Source organism: Cnephaeus nilssonii, assembly GCF_951640355.1.
Source record: "Cnephaeus nilssonii genome assembly, chromosome: 15".
NCBI classification, from domain to species: Eukaryota; Metazoa; Chordata; class Mammalia; order Chiroptera; family Vespertilionidae; genus Cnephaeus; species Cnephaeus nilssonii.
This window is the reverse complement of record NC_137086.1, coordinates 31,005,067-31,024,788: the sequence shown is the minus strand read 5'-3', so window position 1 is coordinate 31,024,788 and position 19,722 is coordinate 31,005,067. Positions and strand designations below refer to the sequence as shown.

At 37.8% G+C, this 19,722-nt stretch overlaps 1 protein-coding gene across 2 annotated transcripts in view; it reads left to right on the top strand.

The window, feature by feature from the left end:
- Positions 1-18,997, top strand: part of PNPT1 (polyribonucleotide nucleotidyltransferase 1) — a 39,921-nt gene extending 20,924 nt beyond the window's left edge. For both annotated transcript variants that reach the window (XM_079792094.1, XM_079792093.1), the window contains exons 14-28: positions 556-626; positions 1,939-1,975; positions 4,674-4,740; positions 4,825-4,914; positions 7,410-7,463; positions 9,774-9,880; positions 10,320-10,391; positions 10,481-10,544; positions 11,175-11,258; positions 11,555-11,638; positions 12,532-12,638; positions 12,725-12,780; positions 14,562-14,640; positions 17,182-17,229; positions 18,383-18,997. In XM_079792094.1, coding sequence (XP_079648220.1) covers positions 556-626; positions 1,939-1,975; positions 4,674-4,740; positions 4,825-4,914; positions 7,410-7,463; positions 9,774-9,880; positions 10,320-10,391; positions 10,481-10,544; positions 11,175-11,258; positions 11,555-11,638; positions 12,532-12,638; positions 12,725-12,780; positions 14,562-14,640; positions 17,182-17,229; positions 18,383-18,541 — 1,179 coding nt within the window. In that variant the 3' untranslated portion in view covers positions 18,542-18,997. The remainder of the gene's footprint in view (positions 1-555; positions 627-1,938; positions 1,976-4,673; positions 4,741-4,824; positions 4,915-7,409; positions 7,464-9,773; positions 9,881-10,319; positions 10,392-10,480; positions 10,545-11,174; positions 11,259-11,554; positions 11,639-12,531; positions 12,639-12,724; positions 12,781-14,561; positions 14,641-17,181; positions 17,230-18,382) is intronic.
- Positions 18,998-19,722: the final 725 nt, after the last annotated feature.

The following is a 19,722-nucleotide window of genomic DNA, read 5'->3' as shown; positions in this document are numbered from 1 at the left end:
TTTCATTATGAGATAATATATTTTTTAGTTCTAAAATTTCCATTTGGATTCTTTTTTATGTCCTTGAATATAATAGCTATTGAAAGTCCTTGTCTGTTAATCTAACATCTGAATTAGCTCAGGGTCAGTCTCTATTCATTCTTTTTTTCTCTTGAGGATGGGCCCCATTTCCTGTTTTTTTGTAGGTTGTATCCTGAATGTTTTGAATGATATATTGTACATTCTCTGGATTATGTTAAGTCCCTTCAAAGAAGATTAATTTTTTTAAATGCAGTTTTATTAACGGGATCTTTATTGAGGCTTTCTTTATGGTCAGGTTTTATGGATATTCCTTCCTCCTCCCCTAGCACTTCCAGTACAGTGCTTTACATATGTAGTCTATGTGATATCAGACTTTTGGGTTATTGATGATTATTGTATTAAGTACCATGTGTGGATTTGTATAGATTATACTTATCCCATTTCTGTAAGATCTAATTGGGTTTTTCAGATATTTCTCATTTTCATCTTTGCCGTTAGTCAACTAAAGCCTGACAAATTTTGTTTCTTTTTTAGGTGTTTTGTACTGTCACATTTGATTCATTAGAATCCAGTATTAAGTCGGACCGAATTATGACAGCTATGAAGTAAGTTATGTTTTTTTGTTATGATGTTCCCATGTATAATTGAAGCTCATATGGTATATTATTATTCATTATTATTTTTTAAGACCTGTACCTCTATACTTCTTTTTTCTATTTACATAATTGTAATTTCAAGGTACTTTTATATTGTCTTTTAACTCATTGGTCAAAACAAATACTGGTAAAGAATTTAATTCTGTAGTATGGGTACATTTAGTTTATTCTCTGTCTCTAGAACCATTCCTCAGGACAGATTTCCGAGTTAATCTTGAATGGATAGATTGTTCTATTACAAAGAAGAGAGCAAATAAATAAGCAGGAATCCAGTTGCTGAAATAAATCTGATGGCTGTTACTAAATGATAAAACCTGGTCTAATCCCAAGGCACATTTGAATTTGTGTTCAGAAATACTTGGCTCTCTTCTGTTCCTAAAACGTCAGCAATAAAATCCTGTTGACCAATTTCATATGATAAGAATCTATATTACAATCCCCACTAGCATTACTGCATCTACGTCCTAGGACTCATGGCCACCATAGCTCTTGCTTTTCTCAGTGCCTAACAGGGTTGCTTCCCTTTCCCTGGTTAAGGGTCTTGAAAGACTATAGGACTGCCTCCCTCTTCCTACTGCCCAGCTTATGAGGATAACCCCCTGTATCTTCATGATAGCATCACTAATTGTTTTTCATGTATTTAATAAAATTGACAGTGAAGCTGTCATCATGGAATGTTCATCATAATCATAATCCTTTGGAGGAGCTCTTATCCTTTGTATTATAAATTCTCATCTGGGCCAAAACTTGATTGTCCTGCTCTTCTTCACAATGACTTTTTTTTAGGAGGCAACACAGCTTCAAACCCTATATCATTTCAGGCCTCAGAGCCATGTGAACTATAGATCACATGGCTCTGAGGCCTGTCAGATCTTCTGATTGCTCTCAGCTATATCATTTCAGTTACTGATCTTCAATTCACATGTTGACTGGGAGAAAGATCCTGAGACTTAACTAATTAGTTTATAACATTTATTATTCTCCTAATAGTTAATACTTTAAAAAATGGTTTTAGTATTCAAATCTGGATATTTAAGTGCAAAATTGTCTTCCTAAATCTGTGCAGAATTCAATCATTAGCCCCAGAAAAAAATACTGTCTCTGACATCCTTCTAATTCTCCTCATTTTCAGTTTCAGACCAACTCTCTAATACCTAATTATGTATTTTTTTAAATCCCCTTAAATCTCTTTTAATTGTTTATTGAACTAAATTTGTTTGTATCTATATAATGGTTTGAATATTGTGCTTTTTGTTTGTAGTGGAATAAAAGATAAAAATTTCATGCTGCACTATGAGGTAAGGTGAATTTTTTATTATTAAAATATTTTATGAAAAATGTTTAGGATACAGCAGAGTTGAAAGAATTTTAAAATGAATATCTGTATACCCACTACCTAGGTTCTACCATTTACATTTTACTATGCTAGTTTTATCATATATCTGTTAAGGTGGATGTGGGGACTTTTATTTTATTGCATACAGAAGGGATTTAGAAAGATAAGTAGTAGCTTTCCAATCAGCAACTTCTGCTCTGAGTCATACATTAAAGTATAGTAGACAATATTGTTTTAGTCAAGAAAGAGTTGTACTTATTCACATGTGTCAAACAACAATGGGGCTTTTCAAATACCTCAACTGGCAAATTACCTTCTCTCTTATAGTTCATTTATATGTTCATATTTTTACTCAGTTGATTAGTAGTCATAGAAATGAGGTATTTAATAGTAAAGCACTTTATATGAAATTATTACACATAATTGAGTTTGTGATTGACTTTATTCACAACTAATTGTGAAGGAACAGACATGACATATAATAATACTTTAATTTTATTATTTAAAGCATAGACACTAGAAGGCTATTGTAAAACAGCAAGTCACTTCACCTTTGAGTGACTGTTGTTGGCTGCCCCAAATCCAAATATCTCAATTTTGGTGAACCTATTATAATTAATAGGGAACATTTCATATAATATATGCTAGAAAATATCCATAAACCTGGTGATTCTCACAAATCTGGAGTCCCTTATAAACGTCCCGTTGTGGATATACCCAAGTGCTATAGAAGCACATCCTTTATCATGAGCTAAAGAACACACAGCATTCTTTTTTCACAGGGCAGCTCTGGAATGTGTAGCTCTAGCTGATATTGGGAAAGAGGCAGGGGAAGGCGTAGGACAAAACTATGGGCTATGTTGTATCATCACATTTTTTTAAATAGTTTTATTGTAAAGTAAAATACAGGTAATGAAAACCATGTAAAACGAAATATGGTTTAATGAGTTTTTATAAGGCAGACACTCCTGTAACCCCCACCCAAATCAGAAAATACAATGTTACCATTCCACATATTTTCTTTATGATCTGTCTGAGGCCTCAGAGCCATGTTAACTATAGAATTCACCACAGTCTGGGTGGTGCTGCACTCATGGTGCAGTTCAATATGTTCCTCTGTCCTTCTATCTCCTCCAAATTGACTGCTAAATCCAGAACTTAATCAGATTCCTTTAATCCATTACTCCATAAAAATATTTCATATCGAAAAACTGGAATTCCAGATTTTTATGGTTAATTTCCCAATTTTTTAAATGATCACAACTAATTCATACCCCTTAAGACAACATAATCCTATATAATAAAAGGGTAATATGCAAATCGACCAAATGGCAGAATGTCTGGTCGCTGTGATGCACACTGACCACCCGGGGCAGACGCTCAATGCAGGAGCTGCCCCCTGGTGGTCATTGTGCTCCCACAGGGGGAGCCACTCAGCCAGAAGCCAGGCTGACAGCTGGTGAGCGCAGCAGTGAGGGTGGGAGCCTCTCCCATCTCCACAGCAGCGTTAAGGATGTCCGGAAGCCGTCAGTCGGACATCCTCTAAGGGCTCCTGGACTGCAAAAGGGTGCAGGCCGGCTGAGGGACTCTATACCCTCCCCCGCCACCCCTCCCCCGAGTGCACGAATGTCGTGCACCGGGCCTCTAGTAATAAAATGAAAGTTTGCAACCTCTGTCTAAAGTAAAACCCTTACTGGAGAAGATCTATTTCCTCAGTGTAGATTTCTTTTTTTAATCTGTTTTTGTCTCATTACAAAAATATATTTTACCCTGACTATTGTGGCTCAGTTGGTTGGAGTATTGTCCCATAGACCAAGGGGTCACATGTTCGGTTTCTGGTGAGGGCACATACCTGAGTTGCAGTCCAATCCCAGCTGGGCGAGTATGGAAGGGAGGCAGCTGATGTTTCTCTTAACAATGATGTTTCTTTTCTCTTTCCTCTCTCCCTCTTCCTTCCTCTCTCTATAAAAATAATCAATAAGAAAACATATCCTCGGGTGAAAAAAATATACAGGCAGTCCTCGGGTTATGTCGGACTTGACATACGTTGTTTCATGGTTACCTCGCCATCTCCCGTTTATTTATTTAAAAAAAAAGTTCGGTCATTTCGACGTATGTACATATGTGCTTTATGTTTTTTATTATTTATTTACTACAAGTAAAGGTCAGGAATTGTTATCTTTCTTTTAAATTTTTTTTTACTGTTTCACTTCATTGCTGCTGTGTATGTGCTCCATGTGAGTGACGTAGGTGCTTACGTAGGTGGGTTCCGACTACGGCAAAAATCACATTACCTCGCACCATAGGAATGGATCTCCGACATAACCCAAGGACCCACTGTATATTTGTTATTGTTAATAATGTAAAAATTATAGAAATTTATGGCATAAATCCCTATAACTATTCACTTCCCACCTGATTCACATATACACTAGAAATACCTACTTTTAGCAATATGGTATATATGTTGGATGTCCAGACATTTTCTGTGTGTGTGTGTGTGTGTGTGTGTGTGTGTGTGTGTATGTATCTGTATTCTTTTTTTATTTTAACAAATTGGAATTCTACAGTTTTGTAACTTGTTTTAGTATTTTGGTAATATATCTTAGATATCTTTCCATGTCAGTCATATATGTATGTGGGTTTGTTTTGTTTTTTAGTTTCCTCCTTATGCAACAAATGAAATTGGCAAAGTCACTGGTATAAATAGAAGAGAACTTGGGCATGGTGAGTACAAATCTGTAAACTTATATGGCATTCTTACAGAGACTTAGTACATTTTTTTGCTCATTATTTTTTATTCTAATTTAGGTGCTCTTGCTGAGAAAGCTTTGTATCCTGTTATTCCCAAAGATTTTCCTTTCACCATAAGAATCACATCTGAAGTCCTGGAGTCAAATGGTATGACATTAAAATATATTTTTCCTAGTCAAAAAGATCAGATTCCCTGTTATATTCTTTTTTTTAATACATTTTTTTATTGATTTCAGAGAGGGAGAGAGAGAAAAACATCAATGATGAGAGAGAATTGTTGACTGGCTGCCTCCTACACACCCCCTCCTGGGGATCGAGCCCGGAACCCAAGCATGTGCCCTTGACCGGAATTGAACCCAGGACTTTTCAGTCTGCCGGCTGATGCTCTATCCACTGAGCCAAACCGGCAAGGGCACCCCTGTTATATTCTTAACTTCCCAGAACTAATATTACATTGTTTATTACTACAGTACCCAAACCCATTGCAAAAGAAATATGTGTTTAGTTAATCATAGACTTGACCTAAATCTGTTCTATCTAATTAAGTATTTTGAAAGCAATGTAAAACAAGTATTTCTCTTTCTTATATCTGTTACCTGAGGCCTGGTGCACGAAATTCATGCACTGGGGGGTGGAGGGGTCCCTCAGCCCAGCGTGCGCCCTCTTACAGTCTGGGACCCCTCGCTTCTTATCGCCCGCCTGCTTGCTGCTCCTTACCTCTCACCTCGCTGCTTCTTACCACTGTTGAGGAGGCGGGAGAGGCTCCCACCACTACCGCTGCACTTGCCAGCCGTGAGCCCGGCTTCTGGCTGAGCAGCGCTCCCCCTGTGGGAGCACACTGACCACCAGGGTGCAGCTCCTGCATTGAGCATCTGCCCCCAGGTGGTCAGTGCACGTCATAGCAACCAGTTGTTCCACTGTTCAATCCATTTGCATATTAGGTTTTTATTATCCTATATAATAAAGGGCTAATATGCAAATTGACCAAATGGCAGAACAACCAAACAACCGGTCACTATGACATGTGCTAACACCAAGGGATGTGCATGGAACATGCAGGCGTCGGCCGCAGCAGGATGGTGGAGCAGGTGAGCAGGGGCACCAGACCAAGGCTGGGCGCCAGTTGCTGCCATTGGGGTGAGCCTCTGGTGGTTACTGAAAATTTTTTGCTCCTGCGGGCCACGATCCCACCCGGCACTTGCATCTGCTGCCGGCGCCGGCCCTGCTGGCACCAGCTGCCTGTGCCCAGTGCTGGTTCTGATCGCTTGGCACCATCAGTGGGTGCAAGCAGCAGCTGCTGGTCCTGATTGCCCCTGAGGGCTTCTTCACCTCCCCCTGCTGCCACTCACATCTGCTGACAGCACCAGCCCCACTTGTACCCGCTGCTGGCGCCGGCCTCAATCGCTCCGCGCCTTCAGCGGGTGCAAGCGGGGCAAGCGCTGTCAGTGTGTGGGAATGGCGGCAGTGGGAGCGGGGCTGCTGGCAGATGGGACCGGAGGCCCTGAGTGGGAGGGGTCAGGCGGGGGGCACGGAGGATGGGCCGAGACCCGCCCCTGTGCCTACTGCAGCCTCGCTGCCCACAGTTCCTTTCAAAGTATACAAATTCATGCACTTGGCCCCTAGTATAGGATAAGAGATCCAGTTTGGGTTGTTTGTTTATTTTCACGAACCACAGAGCAAGGGCCAAAACTGAGTGATCCATTAGGCAGGGGGCACAGACATAAGTAGACCCCACAGAGAGAGGCTAGGTTAAAAGGTCAAATTTAAATTTTTTTAAAAATCAGTCCATAGGTCAAGGCAAGGTAAGTCATTAAAGGCAGAAAGGGTACAGAATTCTCAAAGATGTAGCTGACATAGATCAGGTGGTCATAAGGTTTTGTTTTTGTTTTTGTTTTGTTTTTAAGCAAAATAAAGCAAGCTCAGAATTTAAACTAGAGACTCTGTTCTTTACTGAGTATGGTTAGGCTCCTGCTTATGGTCCAGTGAGAGAGCCAAAGCCCTGTATCTTGAACTACTTCTGACTAAGCAACAAAAGTGGCATGCTAGTGGTTCTGGGAGCATTCTTAGAATCAGAATCTCTAGCACTGCTCTCTTTGATAAAAATTTTCAATCTCTTTGCTCTCCATTGAGGGACTGAATTTACTTCAATTAAAATTTAGTAGCCATATATAGCTAACAGCTATCATATATGCATCTCTATAGTTCATGATTTAAGAGAGCTTGCCTTAAGTACTTTTAAAAAGAAGGAAATAATATTAAATTTAATATTATAATTGAATATTTATAAGGAAATAACCAATACCAATAATTTTGTGTATTTTTTAAATCAGTATATTATAAAGCAAATATTTAGCCGAAACCGGTTTGGCTCAGTGGATAGAGCGTCGGCCTGCGGACTCAAGGGTCCCTGGTTCGATTCCGGTCAAGGGCATGTACCTTGGTTGCGGGCACATCCCCAGTAGGGGGTGTGCAAGAGGCAGCTGATCGATGTTTCTCTCTCATCGATGTTTCTAACTCTCTATCCCTCTCTCTTCCTCTGTAAAAAATCAGTAAAATATATATTAAAAATAAATAAATAAATAAATAAATAAATAAATAAATAAATAAATAAATAAAGCAAATATTTATCTTTCTTTTTGTAGGATCATCTTCTATGGCATCTGCATGTTGTGGAAGTTTAGCATTAATGGATGCAGGTAAAAGAATTATGTCTCAAAACTTCTAATGATTTATTATACAGTACTTGGTTAGTATAAAATATAAGATTTCTTTCAAATTGAGTAATTATTAATAAGACTTAGAGAAGTCATATTACAAGTTACCAAACCAGGCCAGAAGCAAAATAATCACAAAGTACAGCTTCAACTCTACAAATGTCTGCCGGCATTCCTATTTTTTGGCTAAAAGCAATACACTCAAATTGTTTACTTGCCCTTGGTGACCCAGTAAGCTTTCTCACCTTCCAAAAGGTCTGAGAGCTCCACCTTTCACTAAAGTTGATTCCATTCACTAAAGAAGTTTGGATTAGCAAGAAGTAGTAGGACTGATAAGGGAAAATAACCATGTAATTGTCCAGCCACTTTGTGTAAGTTATGAGAAGAACAATGCCACTCATAGTGTATACACATAATTTTAGGAAGGAAGACTACAAGTGGTTAAATATAATCTTTGGGTCTAAAACACTAAAAGGGAAAGAGTCAAAAACTTAAGCGTCTCTAATAACAATTATTGCCAAATAGTCACTAATGATGCTATTCAAGAAAGAAAAAAAACAAATCTAAAGTCACTCGAGGCCACACAAGGAGTTCCCCTATAAGTTTACACATTTACAGTACAAGTTTGAAAGATAGGACAACCTAACGAAGGACAAAATAAAGAATGGTGTGAATATATAACATTATCTAGGAAGATTAAAATTTAAGCCAAAGGGGAAAAAGCTAAAAGCAATTAAAGGTACTTTTCTAGTTGTGTTCAATGGAAGGGAAACAATCTGATATTTAAGGTAACTAGTAGAATACTATTCTTATTTTCACCTTCATGCATTCATTCACCAAATCTTTACTGTATGCCCCCTCTGTACCAAGCCCTGATCTTAGTAGGACACAAAACAAAGTCCCTGTCCTTGTGGAGTTTGCATTCTTCAGTCTTCTAATCTCAGATTGGAAAACACAGAACAAACTCTGGAAAAGGTGAACTGAAAAGAGATTATAAGAGTTTTCAACTGTTTTAAATGAATTCCGATCTTTTGATTTAGACAAAAATCCATCCTAAGTATGATCAGTACTTCAGGATGAGATAACGGAAGTGTTTGAGAAATCACAGAGTCTAGTTAGTATACCAAGGACACAAAAGGTTCTTACTTCTGAAAACTAAGAAAGGTATTTTCTATAAAGTATAACTCAGTGAACCTGAAAGTGACCCTCAGCAAGACCCTTAGGTACACTATAAAAAGAATGGTTTATAACGATTTTGTAAGGGAAGGGCTGTGGAGAGAAGGAACCAGAGTCAAAATAAGTCATGCCATAGTAAACTAATTTTTTGTTTTCAAAAATATTACTAGATTTGGAGTGAGGAGGGAGGGTACTGCTCATATGTAGTGTATCTAGAGTTCAGCCTTTAGGATCTTTGTATAAATAATGCAGAAATTTATAAAAAGTCGGATGCTAGGTGCACATTTCCTAACTGGTTGAAGGTCAGCAAAGAGGACTTGTTAATCTGATGGGTCAAAGAGTCTCAAGTGTAATACTTCAGGATGTGTCATCCTAAACCTTGTCCTTTTCACTGTCTTTGTTCATGAGTTGACTGAACATAGGCCTACCAATAAAAAGGATACTGATAGAAACCAATGAATGCATAAGTAAATGGAACAATAAAATGATGTCTGTCTGTCTCCTTCCCTCCTCCCCCTCTCTAAAATCAATCAACAAATAAAAGAGTTAAGATTACTATTATTAGAGAGAGCTTTGTGCTAAAAACAATTATTACTTGCTAGAATTGTTTTTAAGGGGCTTTTATTATATGTTTAAGAAAAATGAGGTAGTTAGATGACAATTTATTAAGATCTTTCCATGCAGTGTGGCTCAGTTGGTTGAAAGATTGCTGGTTTGATTCCTGGTCAGGGCACATGCCCAGGTTTCAGGCTCAATCCCTGGTAGGGGGCATTCAGGAGGCAGCCAATCATGTTTCACTCGCACATCAATGTTTCTCTGTCTCTCCCTCCCTCCCTCTCTCTCTCAAAAATCAATTTAAAAATCTTAAAGGAACGGGGCGGTGGAGGGTGGGATCTGTAACCAGAACCCAGAAGGAGTCAAATACCAAAGGACCCAGCCAGGTAGGTGACCTCACAAGGAGGGAAATTTTTTTTAAAAAGACCTTTCCAAATTAGTTCCGGTGACTGTCAATTTAGAATACCACCCACTTACATTAAAATAAATGTCAACAGAATGATAAATGTATGTGTTAGGCTGATGTATACATCACACAGAAGTTCTTTCTCTCAATTATAGGGGTTCCTATTTCATCTGCAATCGCGGGTGTGGCAATAGGATTGGTCACCAAAAACAATACTGATAAGGATGAAATAGAAGATTATCGTTTGCTAACAGATATTCTGGCAAGTATATTCACATTTTCTTATACTTAATGGTAAAGATTATACATACTTTACAAGCATCTTATGCTTAAAAGAATGCTGGGACTCAAGAAATAAGAGGTCTTGTTCTTGCTTTCCTCCTCTGCATTTTCTCCTTGTTTTTTATAGGATGTGAGTTAAAAATTTATATTACATATAAGTATCCATAGTTTAGCTCACTTTAGGATAATCATAAATTAATCCTTATGCTTTTGGGGGAAAACATCTAAAATAGTGATTTTTCAGATAAAATATTTGTAACTTAAAAGTCACAAATTATAAGCAGTTAAAATATGTCTGTGTCATTTTAGAGGACACAGTTTATTATATCTAAAGCTATTTTTCAAAATTTCTCTACAATGACAATGAGTGAATTTTGTTTGTATTTAAAACTATATCATAATTTCTTAAATTCCTTAAGGGAATTGAAGATTACAATGGTGACATGGATTTCAAAATAGCCGGCACTAATAAGGGAATAACTGCATTACAGGTATTTTTAAACCAAACTTGTTTCATTTTTATGATATTTAATAGTATCATAAATCAGTATTTATATAATATTTGGCTTTTCCTTATTAGGCTGATATTAAATTACCTGGAATACCATTAAAAATTGTAATGGAGGCCATTCAACAAGCCTCAGGTAAGCTAAGCCAGTGTGCCTCATTCTCTTTTCATCATTACTTTGTTAATGGAACTATAATTCCCAGTAGGCGTATTATAAAAAAAACTAGAGGCCTGGTGCACAAAATTTGTGCACAGGTAGGGTCTCTAGGCCTGGACTGCGATCAGGGCCAATCGGGGCCTTCTGGTTGCTAGCCGGGCCTTCCTTCCCCAGCTGCCGGCTACCGTCTGGGGCCTTCCTTCACTCCGCACTGCCCCCAAGTGGTCTCTCAGTCAAACTCCTGCAGGGACACTTTGCACATTAGCCTTTTGTATTTATAGATAGGCTTATTAGAAAGCATTGCTTTAGAAAATGAAATTTCATGTAATACCCTCGATCAAGAAGTATTAAGTTACTAGGCACATAACTAACGACCAAAGTGGGAGGCCACTAAAAATTCAAATTTTTCAAATTAAGTAACTTTCTAAGATAAGAAGAATAGAGAAGAAAATATGAGTAAAATTGTCAAGGTAACAAATGTGAAGAGCTTTTATTATTAAGCTAAAAAATTGGAAATTTATGCCATAAAAACTAAGACAACTGTTGCTATAATTTATCATATTTAGTTTATATAGTTATTATTTTTATTATGTTTTTAATCTCTCCTAGTGGCAAAGAAGGAGATACTACAGATTATGAACAAAGTTATTTCAAAGCCTCGGGCATCTAGAAAAGAAAACGGACCTGTTATAGGTAATAAAATTATTACTGATTTCATAAGATAAATGTTAATATATGAAAGTATATTATTATTTTTCAATATTTGTAACTCCATACACAAAACAAATCTATTTTTAAACTTTTATGATTTAAATTTGGGGGAATATTGATATTAGAACTTACAGTAATTTTAGTCACTAGCAAATTGTTTTCTATTTCATGCTGAAATATTTTTACATGTATCTAGGCCAAAAAACTCTTAAGTGACCAGGACATGTTTTAGATTCATATATGTATTTATTTATATTTTTGTCTATACTACATTTCAGAAACTGTTCAGGTTCCATTATCAAAACGAGCAAAATTTGTTGGACCAGGTGGATATAATTTAAAAAAACTTCAGGCTGAAACAGGTAAGTGTTATATGAAGTTTGGGTTTTTTATTTCTAATGCTAGGCCATATAAGTTTGTCACTTCATTTCTATTGTTTGCTCCAAAAATATACGTTTGGTAAATGAGAGGAAGACCAAAAGAAAAGGATGTAACATAGATATGGCTTTACTGTAAGTTTTCTGTATGCCTATTAATAAATTAGCAAATGATTATCCTTAACTGTATTCAAGGATGACCTAGAATTCCTAGTCTTTTTTGCAACCATTTAAAATCAAGCATTTAGAAAAATGTTTAGTTTTTCACTTTGGAGTTATGCTTTAATTTTCTCTTACAATTACTTCTGCTGTTTTTCACATAGTGTTCCTCTTATTTTTAAAGAGTAAGTGTAGGAATAGTAAGCTTTAATTTTTTTATTTTTTTTTCTGAAAGCAATCTTTGGGTTACCTAGTACTTACTTACCAGCTTTGAGATTATTGAAGGAGAGTGAGGAGAGTCACCTTAGCCAGTTAAGATTGAGAAACTGACATGATTTCGTCCCTTATCTGTTCACCACTCTAAAGGATAAAGGGGAGAGAGAAGAAAAGTTGAAAAAAGAATTCTACTATCGTCTTTATTCATAATTAAGAGAGCAAAACTAAACTCTCCAAAATTAGAACTTGCATGCTTTATCCCACCAGATTATCGGCTGCAAGAAAAAGGGGGGATATTGGCTAGCACAATCTGGATACATACCAGGGGTGCAAGGTGTATTTGTTGGTGAATAAACCTCCTTCATTCCTAAAGCATTGATTAAACAGCACCACCCTGCCCAGCTACTTCCAGGTCACTCTCTTCCACTCACATCGACTTTTTAGACTAATCTCCACTGGAATGAGCAAGTTAACTTTAATATACTAAATTATCTTTTTAAAAGGTGTAACCATTAGTCAGGTAGATGAAGAAACATTTTCTATATTTGCACCGATACCCAGTGCTATGCATGAAGCAAGAGACTACATTATAGAAATCTGCAAAGATGATGTAAGTATAGATCTTATAACAGTTATTTTTTCTACTTTTTGTTGCTGTTTTCATAATGAATCTTATGGCTTATTTTTCACTTACAGCAAGAGCAGCAATTAGAATTTGGAGCAGTATATACTGCAACAATAACTGAAATCAGGTAATATCAAGTAATATGCTTTGCTGGTTTTTTAATAAGATTTATATTATAAGCTTCATATATGTTTGCTTTATTTATTTTGGAGTTATGTTTAGACTATATGTCAGTTACCATATAATCATTAATTATTTAAAGGTATAAATTTATTTTCTACATCAATTTGTAGATTTTCAGTAATATGGTTCTGTAATTACAAATTATAATAGATTCTTCTAACTGAATAGTTTAACCAAATTTCCCAACTTTTTCATTTTCCCAATAAACAGTTAAATAGACTTAGCAATAGTTCCTTTTTCTTTCCTTTTGCTTTTTCTTTCTTTGGTATTTTTTTGTTGGTCTGTTTTAAAGATATATACTATTTATTGCCTAAGTAGTTCATTTTATTTTTACCAGATAAAAAGATTGATTTTAAGGATCAGAAAATCCTTTTCTACAAAAAAAATAAATTATCAGATGTAGCATGAATGTTCAAAGCAATTTGAAATGAATAATAAAAGGCAATGGGATAATCTTACCTAATAATAGAGAAACAGGTAAATTGACCATACCTCTGCTACGCCCACAACCAGAGTGAGTATGCAAATTAACCCAACAAAGATGGCAGTTAATTTGCATACATACCTGGGTCCCGGGAACCTCCTTGGCACCCAAGTCACTCCCAGCCGGCCATCGGAGGGGCAGGGAGGTCTTCCTTTCCAAGCCTAAATCCTGGGGCAGAGGCTTTAGGCTTGGGAAGGGGCTGAGCCTGCGATCGGAGGTGCCATGCGGAGGGCGGGGAATCCCTTCCCAAGCCTAAAGCCTGGGGCGGAGGCTTTAGGCTTGAGCAGGGGCTGAGCCTGGGATCAGAGGGAAGGGGGAAAAATCAATGGAAACATATCCTCAGGTGAGGATAAAAATAAAAATAAAAAAAGAAATGTCATATCCTATGAAAGACAAATCTTGAAAATGCCTAAAGAAAGTTGTCATTTTTTCATGGTGAAGAGACTGGAGTCTGTGTTGATAAAAATACCTTGGCGGCTGCAGCAGCAGGGTGATGGGGCTGGTGCCTTCCCCTGATCAGCCCAGTCACCTCCCACAAAGGGAGGCCAGAATGCGGCTTAGGTCCGCTCCCAACAGGGATCGGGCCTAAGCCATCAGTAGATCATCCCCTTTGGGCTCCCAGTATGTGAGACGGGCAGGCTGGACTGAGGGAACCCTCCCAGTGCACGAATTTCGTGCACCGGGCCCCTAGTGTAGTATTAAAGGTGAGAACTAAGAAATGGAATGGCTGATTTTAGACTATAGAAAATAAGAAATTTTTAAATAAAGTAAGTATACCAGTTATCTAATCTCCTTCCTTAAATCACTATGCAATAAGTTGATGGTAATTCTTAAAATATTTAATGTCATTTCAAAAATTTTTGAAAAATATTAAAATACAGAAAAAGTATCTATTCTAAAGGCTTTTGACTGCATGTTTTTCTGTTACCATCTGTCCTTTGATACATAATATTTAAATAGGGTATATTTTTATTTGAAAAAAGTAAATATCCCTTTTGGACAATCATACTTTTTATAGTTAGAAAAACATGTACTGATTCATTGTTTTACACCTTAAACTTATACAATGTTACGTGTCAGTTATATCTCAATAAAACTCGAGAAAAAAAGAAAGAAAAACGTGTATTGGAGGGGTTTTTGTTTTTTTACTTTGTTCTTGTACGAAAACATAATCACAGTTTGATTATCAGTGGATACATAGATACTTAATGTTTTAACCAGGCCTATTTCCTTTTTTGTAGAGACACTGGAGTAATGGTTAAACTATATCCAAATATGACTGCAGTACTACTTCATAACTCACAACTTGATCAACGAAAGGTAAAAAAAGAAGACATATGATTTTTCAAACTGCCTTAAAATAATCATAGTGAAATTTACTGAGCTGGTGCGAACTGTACACTCTGTCTACTACAGGCCTAATATAGAAAACCAAAACTGATAGAGATGCTGCTGACAAAAGGTTTTACATTATTTATCACAGATATTTGTTTCTCCTCCCATGAAGGAATAGAAATGGCTCTTGAAAATTTTGGGGTGAAATAACATCTAGAGTTGACACAAAGCAATTACTTAAAATAGCAATAAACCTGTTTTCTCAATTTTCTTGACCATCCAATCATGGCAAGGTAATTCTTAGGCTGGAACCGGTTTGGCTCAGTGGATAGAGTGTCGGCCTGCGGACTCAAGGGTCCCGGGTTCGATTCCAGTCAAGGGCACGTACCTTGGTTGTGGGCACATTCCCAGTGGGGGACGTGCAGGAGGCAGCTGATCGATGTTTCCCTCTCATCGATGTTTCTAACTCTCTATCCCTCTCCCTTCCTCTCTGTAAAAAATCAATAAAATACATTTTTTTAAAAAAATAATTCTTAGGATGTTTTTAAATTTATTTAATCTTTGTTATAGTTCATAAGCAGAATATGAAAATACTCAAGAAAACGATGGGACGGAGGGCAGAGGAATAATAGGAGTATCTATTTTTACCATATATTAAATCATAAAGCTATAGAGAACAAAACAGAGTATTACTGGCCCAGAAATAGATGATTCATAAAACAGAAATATACCCAGTTATGGACGGGACTACATAATACAATGTTTACATTGTATTTTCAGTTAAGGAAGAATCAAAGATTATTCAATAAATCTTATTGGTACAGCTGGTTATCATAAAGTAGGATCTCTACTCTTTTAATACCAAAAGCCCATCTGGATCGAGGAGCCAAATGTAAAAAAAAAAAAATTTAAGGTGGTGGAAGAAGAAAAAGAAAATCGGGGCATGGAAGGCTGTTGAGAGAGGACTAGAATATTTTAATCTTCCTACTAGGTAAATATTTCTCAGCACGGTATCAAAGCCAAAATGTAAATAAAGTAATAATATTGTATCTCATTTTATGGCAAAATTACAATAAGATTGAAAGACAAGCAACAACTTAAAGAAAAAATGCTTGTAACATGTGACAAAGATTTCATATATAAAGTTCTTATATAGATCAGTAAGAAAGATGAATATCAATAGGAAAAGGAGCAAAGAATATGACAGACCAATCATTTAATGCCAACCAAGATATTCAGTACCTACAGCATTTTTTAATGCAAATAAAAAGTTATCATTTTTCAACTTTATGATAGTTGAAAATTCCCAATATAGATAAGATGTGGAAAAGAAATAGGCATTCTCCTACAGTGCTGATAGGAATATAAATAGGAGCCAACTTTTTAGAAAGTATTTGGTAAATATATATGAGTACCTTTGGACGTAAGAGTTCTACATAGGTCCTTGTTCTAAGAGGATAATTAAGAGTAGATGAATACATAAGCATTCCAACACTGCAGTTAATTTTTTGTCAGCTTTTTGGAAAATACACTGAAACCCATATAGCTTTCACCTATATTCACCAATTAGCATTTGTAACACTGGAATTTTAAAACAAAGTAAATGACCATATATAGGGGATTGTTTATACAAATTATATCATTTCAGTACTCAACTGTAATGTTTCATTTATTGCTATGAAAAGACGTCTTCAACACATTAAATGAAACAAATTCAGAAAGGTCCATTTTAAAAAATGCAATACAAACACTAAATAGGGAAACATTTGAAGAGATACTCATTGGAGTGTTAGCAATAATTTATCTATAAGTAGAAGGGTTTTAGATGCTTTTTACTATCATCTGAATACTTATGTATTATTTTAAACTAGAGGCCCAGCGCACGATTCAATAGTGCGGGTAGGGTCCCTAGGCCTAGCCTCCTGCGATCAGGGCCATCTTCTGCCTGTTCGCCAGTCCCCAGGCCCAATGCTGCCTCCGCCGCCGCCACTGAGCTGCCAGGCTGTTGGGATCACCAGCTCATCCCCAGCCGCTGCCACTGCTGCTGGGGCTTGAGGCGCTGACGAAGGGGAGCATGGCAGGGGATCCGGGTGCGAACAACCGGCTCCCCGCCTCCGATGGCAGTGGAGCTGGGCAGGGGATCCGGGTGCGGACAACCTGCTCCCCGCCTCCGATGGCAGCGGAGCTGGGTGTCCAGGGTGTCCGAGGCAGCCCCCCTCAGCGGCCACCAATCCAGCCGTTGAGAGGCGGGGGGGGGGGGGGGGGGGGGCGGGAGTCCCGCGCCTCTCAATGGCCGGATATGCCACCCCAAGTCCCGCCCCCCAGCCTCCCACCGCCCAATCGTGAGCGTAGCGGAGTGATGGTTATTTGCATATTGCCTTTTTATTATGAAGGATCTTTATAATTATGATTTTATAATCAGAAAAACCAATAAAGCTATTTTCGACTTAGGGGAAAAATGTGTACTACAATAGATATTAAGTAATTATAAAATGACAACTAATAGTTTAACATGTTCTCTTTCAGATTCAGCATCCCACTGCCTTAGGATTAGAAGTTGGCCAAGAAATTCAGGTACCTGTATTCATCCCTTTAGTCTAGAATTGTAAATTGTATTTGAAGTTTCAATTATTTGTTTCAAAAAGCAAGCTGAAAGAATCAAATCAACATTTGTTGTTTCACTTATTTATGCATGTATTGGTTGCTTCTTGTACCATATGTGGCCTGACTGGAGATTGAACCCACAACCATCGTGTTTAAGGAAGGAAGCTCTAACCAGGACATGCTTCTTTTTTAACTGTAGGGTTGCTTAAATAGACTCATTAAGGATTTAAGACAATTTGTTGCCTCAAGGAGTTTATAGTTTACAGTTTAGTTAGAATAGTCCCATTTAGAGCTTTTAAAATTAAATGAACAAGTCAGTGATGGCTATGCAGTCAGTGACTTAGTGACAGGACATGAGAATCCTGATAACTCTGTTGAGGGTCTTGAATGTCTTATTTAAAGAGTTAGGACTCTAATTTCTTCTATACTGCTTGAGGCTATAAGTTTTTTAGTTTGATAAAAGCCATATTGTTTAGCTCCAGAATTGATAACAAAATTGGCCTTTTTTATAGTCTTTTTGGAATTGATGAAAGAACTTATTGCCAGCACGAGTTTCTTGGGCCACACCACCTTTCGTTCCAGTTATACCTAATACCCATGACCTGAGTAACTATGGCTTCTAATTTATTCCCAGTCTACAAGCCCATTATTCAAGTAGCCTCTAGGGAAAGATGAGAACTAAGACATAATATCTCTGTATAAGACTTTTTTTTTTTTAACATCATAAAGGTTTTTAAATACTGCCACAGTTCCCCCTGACTTTCATTGTCTAAGGTCAAGCCAAATAATCTCCAGTGTGATAGTCCTTTAAGCAGTAGTCTGAGTGACCTAAGTGTAATCCTGTATAGTGTGTAGCACAATTAGGCTCAAAAGCCCTTGTAGAATCATTTATCATGACTTTCACTTGATTTCTGGTGTAGGGACCTGTCCTGGAGAGAATAAGAAGGCACAAATGAATCTAACAGAAGATTATAATTAGGCAAATAATACCCCGTCTCTTTTCCTTTGTTATAATCACTACTTAACCAGATTATATTTATTAGCATGTACCCTCACTTAGCACTGAGCTATGGTTTCAGTAAACAGGAAAAACATTAAAAGTAAATTTGTTTCTTTAACACAGGTCAAATATTTTGGGCGTGATCCAGCTGATGGAAGAATGAGGCTTTCTCGAAAAGTGCTGCAGTCTCCAGCTACAACTGTTGTTAAAACTCTGCATGACAAAAGCAGTATTGTAATGGAAGAACCTGTTTCACAGTCATCTTCTAATTCTTCCCCATGATAAATTTTTTTAAAGAGAATTCTAGAGTAATAATCTGTAGAGCAAAATTTCAATAGTATCTTGTAATGTATAGATTTATATATACTATAAATATATTCTAATGATTTATATTAAAATGCTCATTACATGTGCCATTTTTTACTTCAAGTGTTACCTAGTGCCCTGGCCAGTTTGGCTCAGTGAATAGAGCATCGGCCTTCGGACTGAAGGGTCTCGAGTTCGATTCTGGTCAAGGACACATGTTCAGGTTGTGGGCTTGATCCCCCAGTGGGGGCCATGCAGGAGGCAGCCGATCAGTGAGAGAGAGTGATTCTTTCTCTCTCTCCCTCTCCCTTGCTCTCTAAAATCAATAAAAAATATATATTTTTTTAAAAAGTTACCTAGCCCTGATCAGGTGACTCAGTTGCTTGAAGTGTCGTCCCGTACACCAGAAAGGAGCAGGTTCGGTTCCGGTCAGAGAGCAAACCCAGGTTGCTGGTTCAATCTCCAGTCAGGGCATGAGCAGGAGGCAACCCATGTTTCTCTCTCTCTCCCCCTTCCTCTTTCTAGAAATCAATTTTTTTTAAATAAACCATTCATACATATTTATATATATAAAACCCTAATATGCAAATAGACCAAATGGCAGAACTGAACAACTGGTCGCTATGACGTGCGCTGACCACCTGGGGGCACGCGTGGAACATGGTGGGTGTTGACAGCAGGCCACAGAGCACGGAATGTGGCGGGCATCCGCTGCGGCGGGATAATGGAGCAGCTGAGCAGGGGCCCCAGACCAAGGCAGGGCTCCAGTTGCTGTCATCAGGGCAAGCCTCTGGTGGTTACTGAAATTCTTTGCTCCTGCATGCCACAGTCCTGCCTGGCACTCGCACCTGCTGATGGCGCCAGCCCCAATAGCTCCGTGCTGTCAGCAGGTGTGAGCGAGGCCTGCGCCATCAGTGTGTGGAAGTGGTGGCAGTGGGAGCGGGGCTCCCGGCAGACAGGGGACAAAGGGCCACAGCCGGAGGGGCCAGGCAGGGGCACAGAGGATGGGCCGAGAGCCCGCTCCTGTGCCCACCACAGCCTCAGGGCCCATAGTTCTTTCACGGTGCATAAATTTGTGCACTGGTCCCCTAGTATCTTAGAAAAGATTACTAACCTTTACTTCCTGTAATTCTGAAATATCTGAAAAACTTATAATA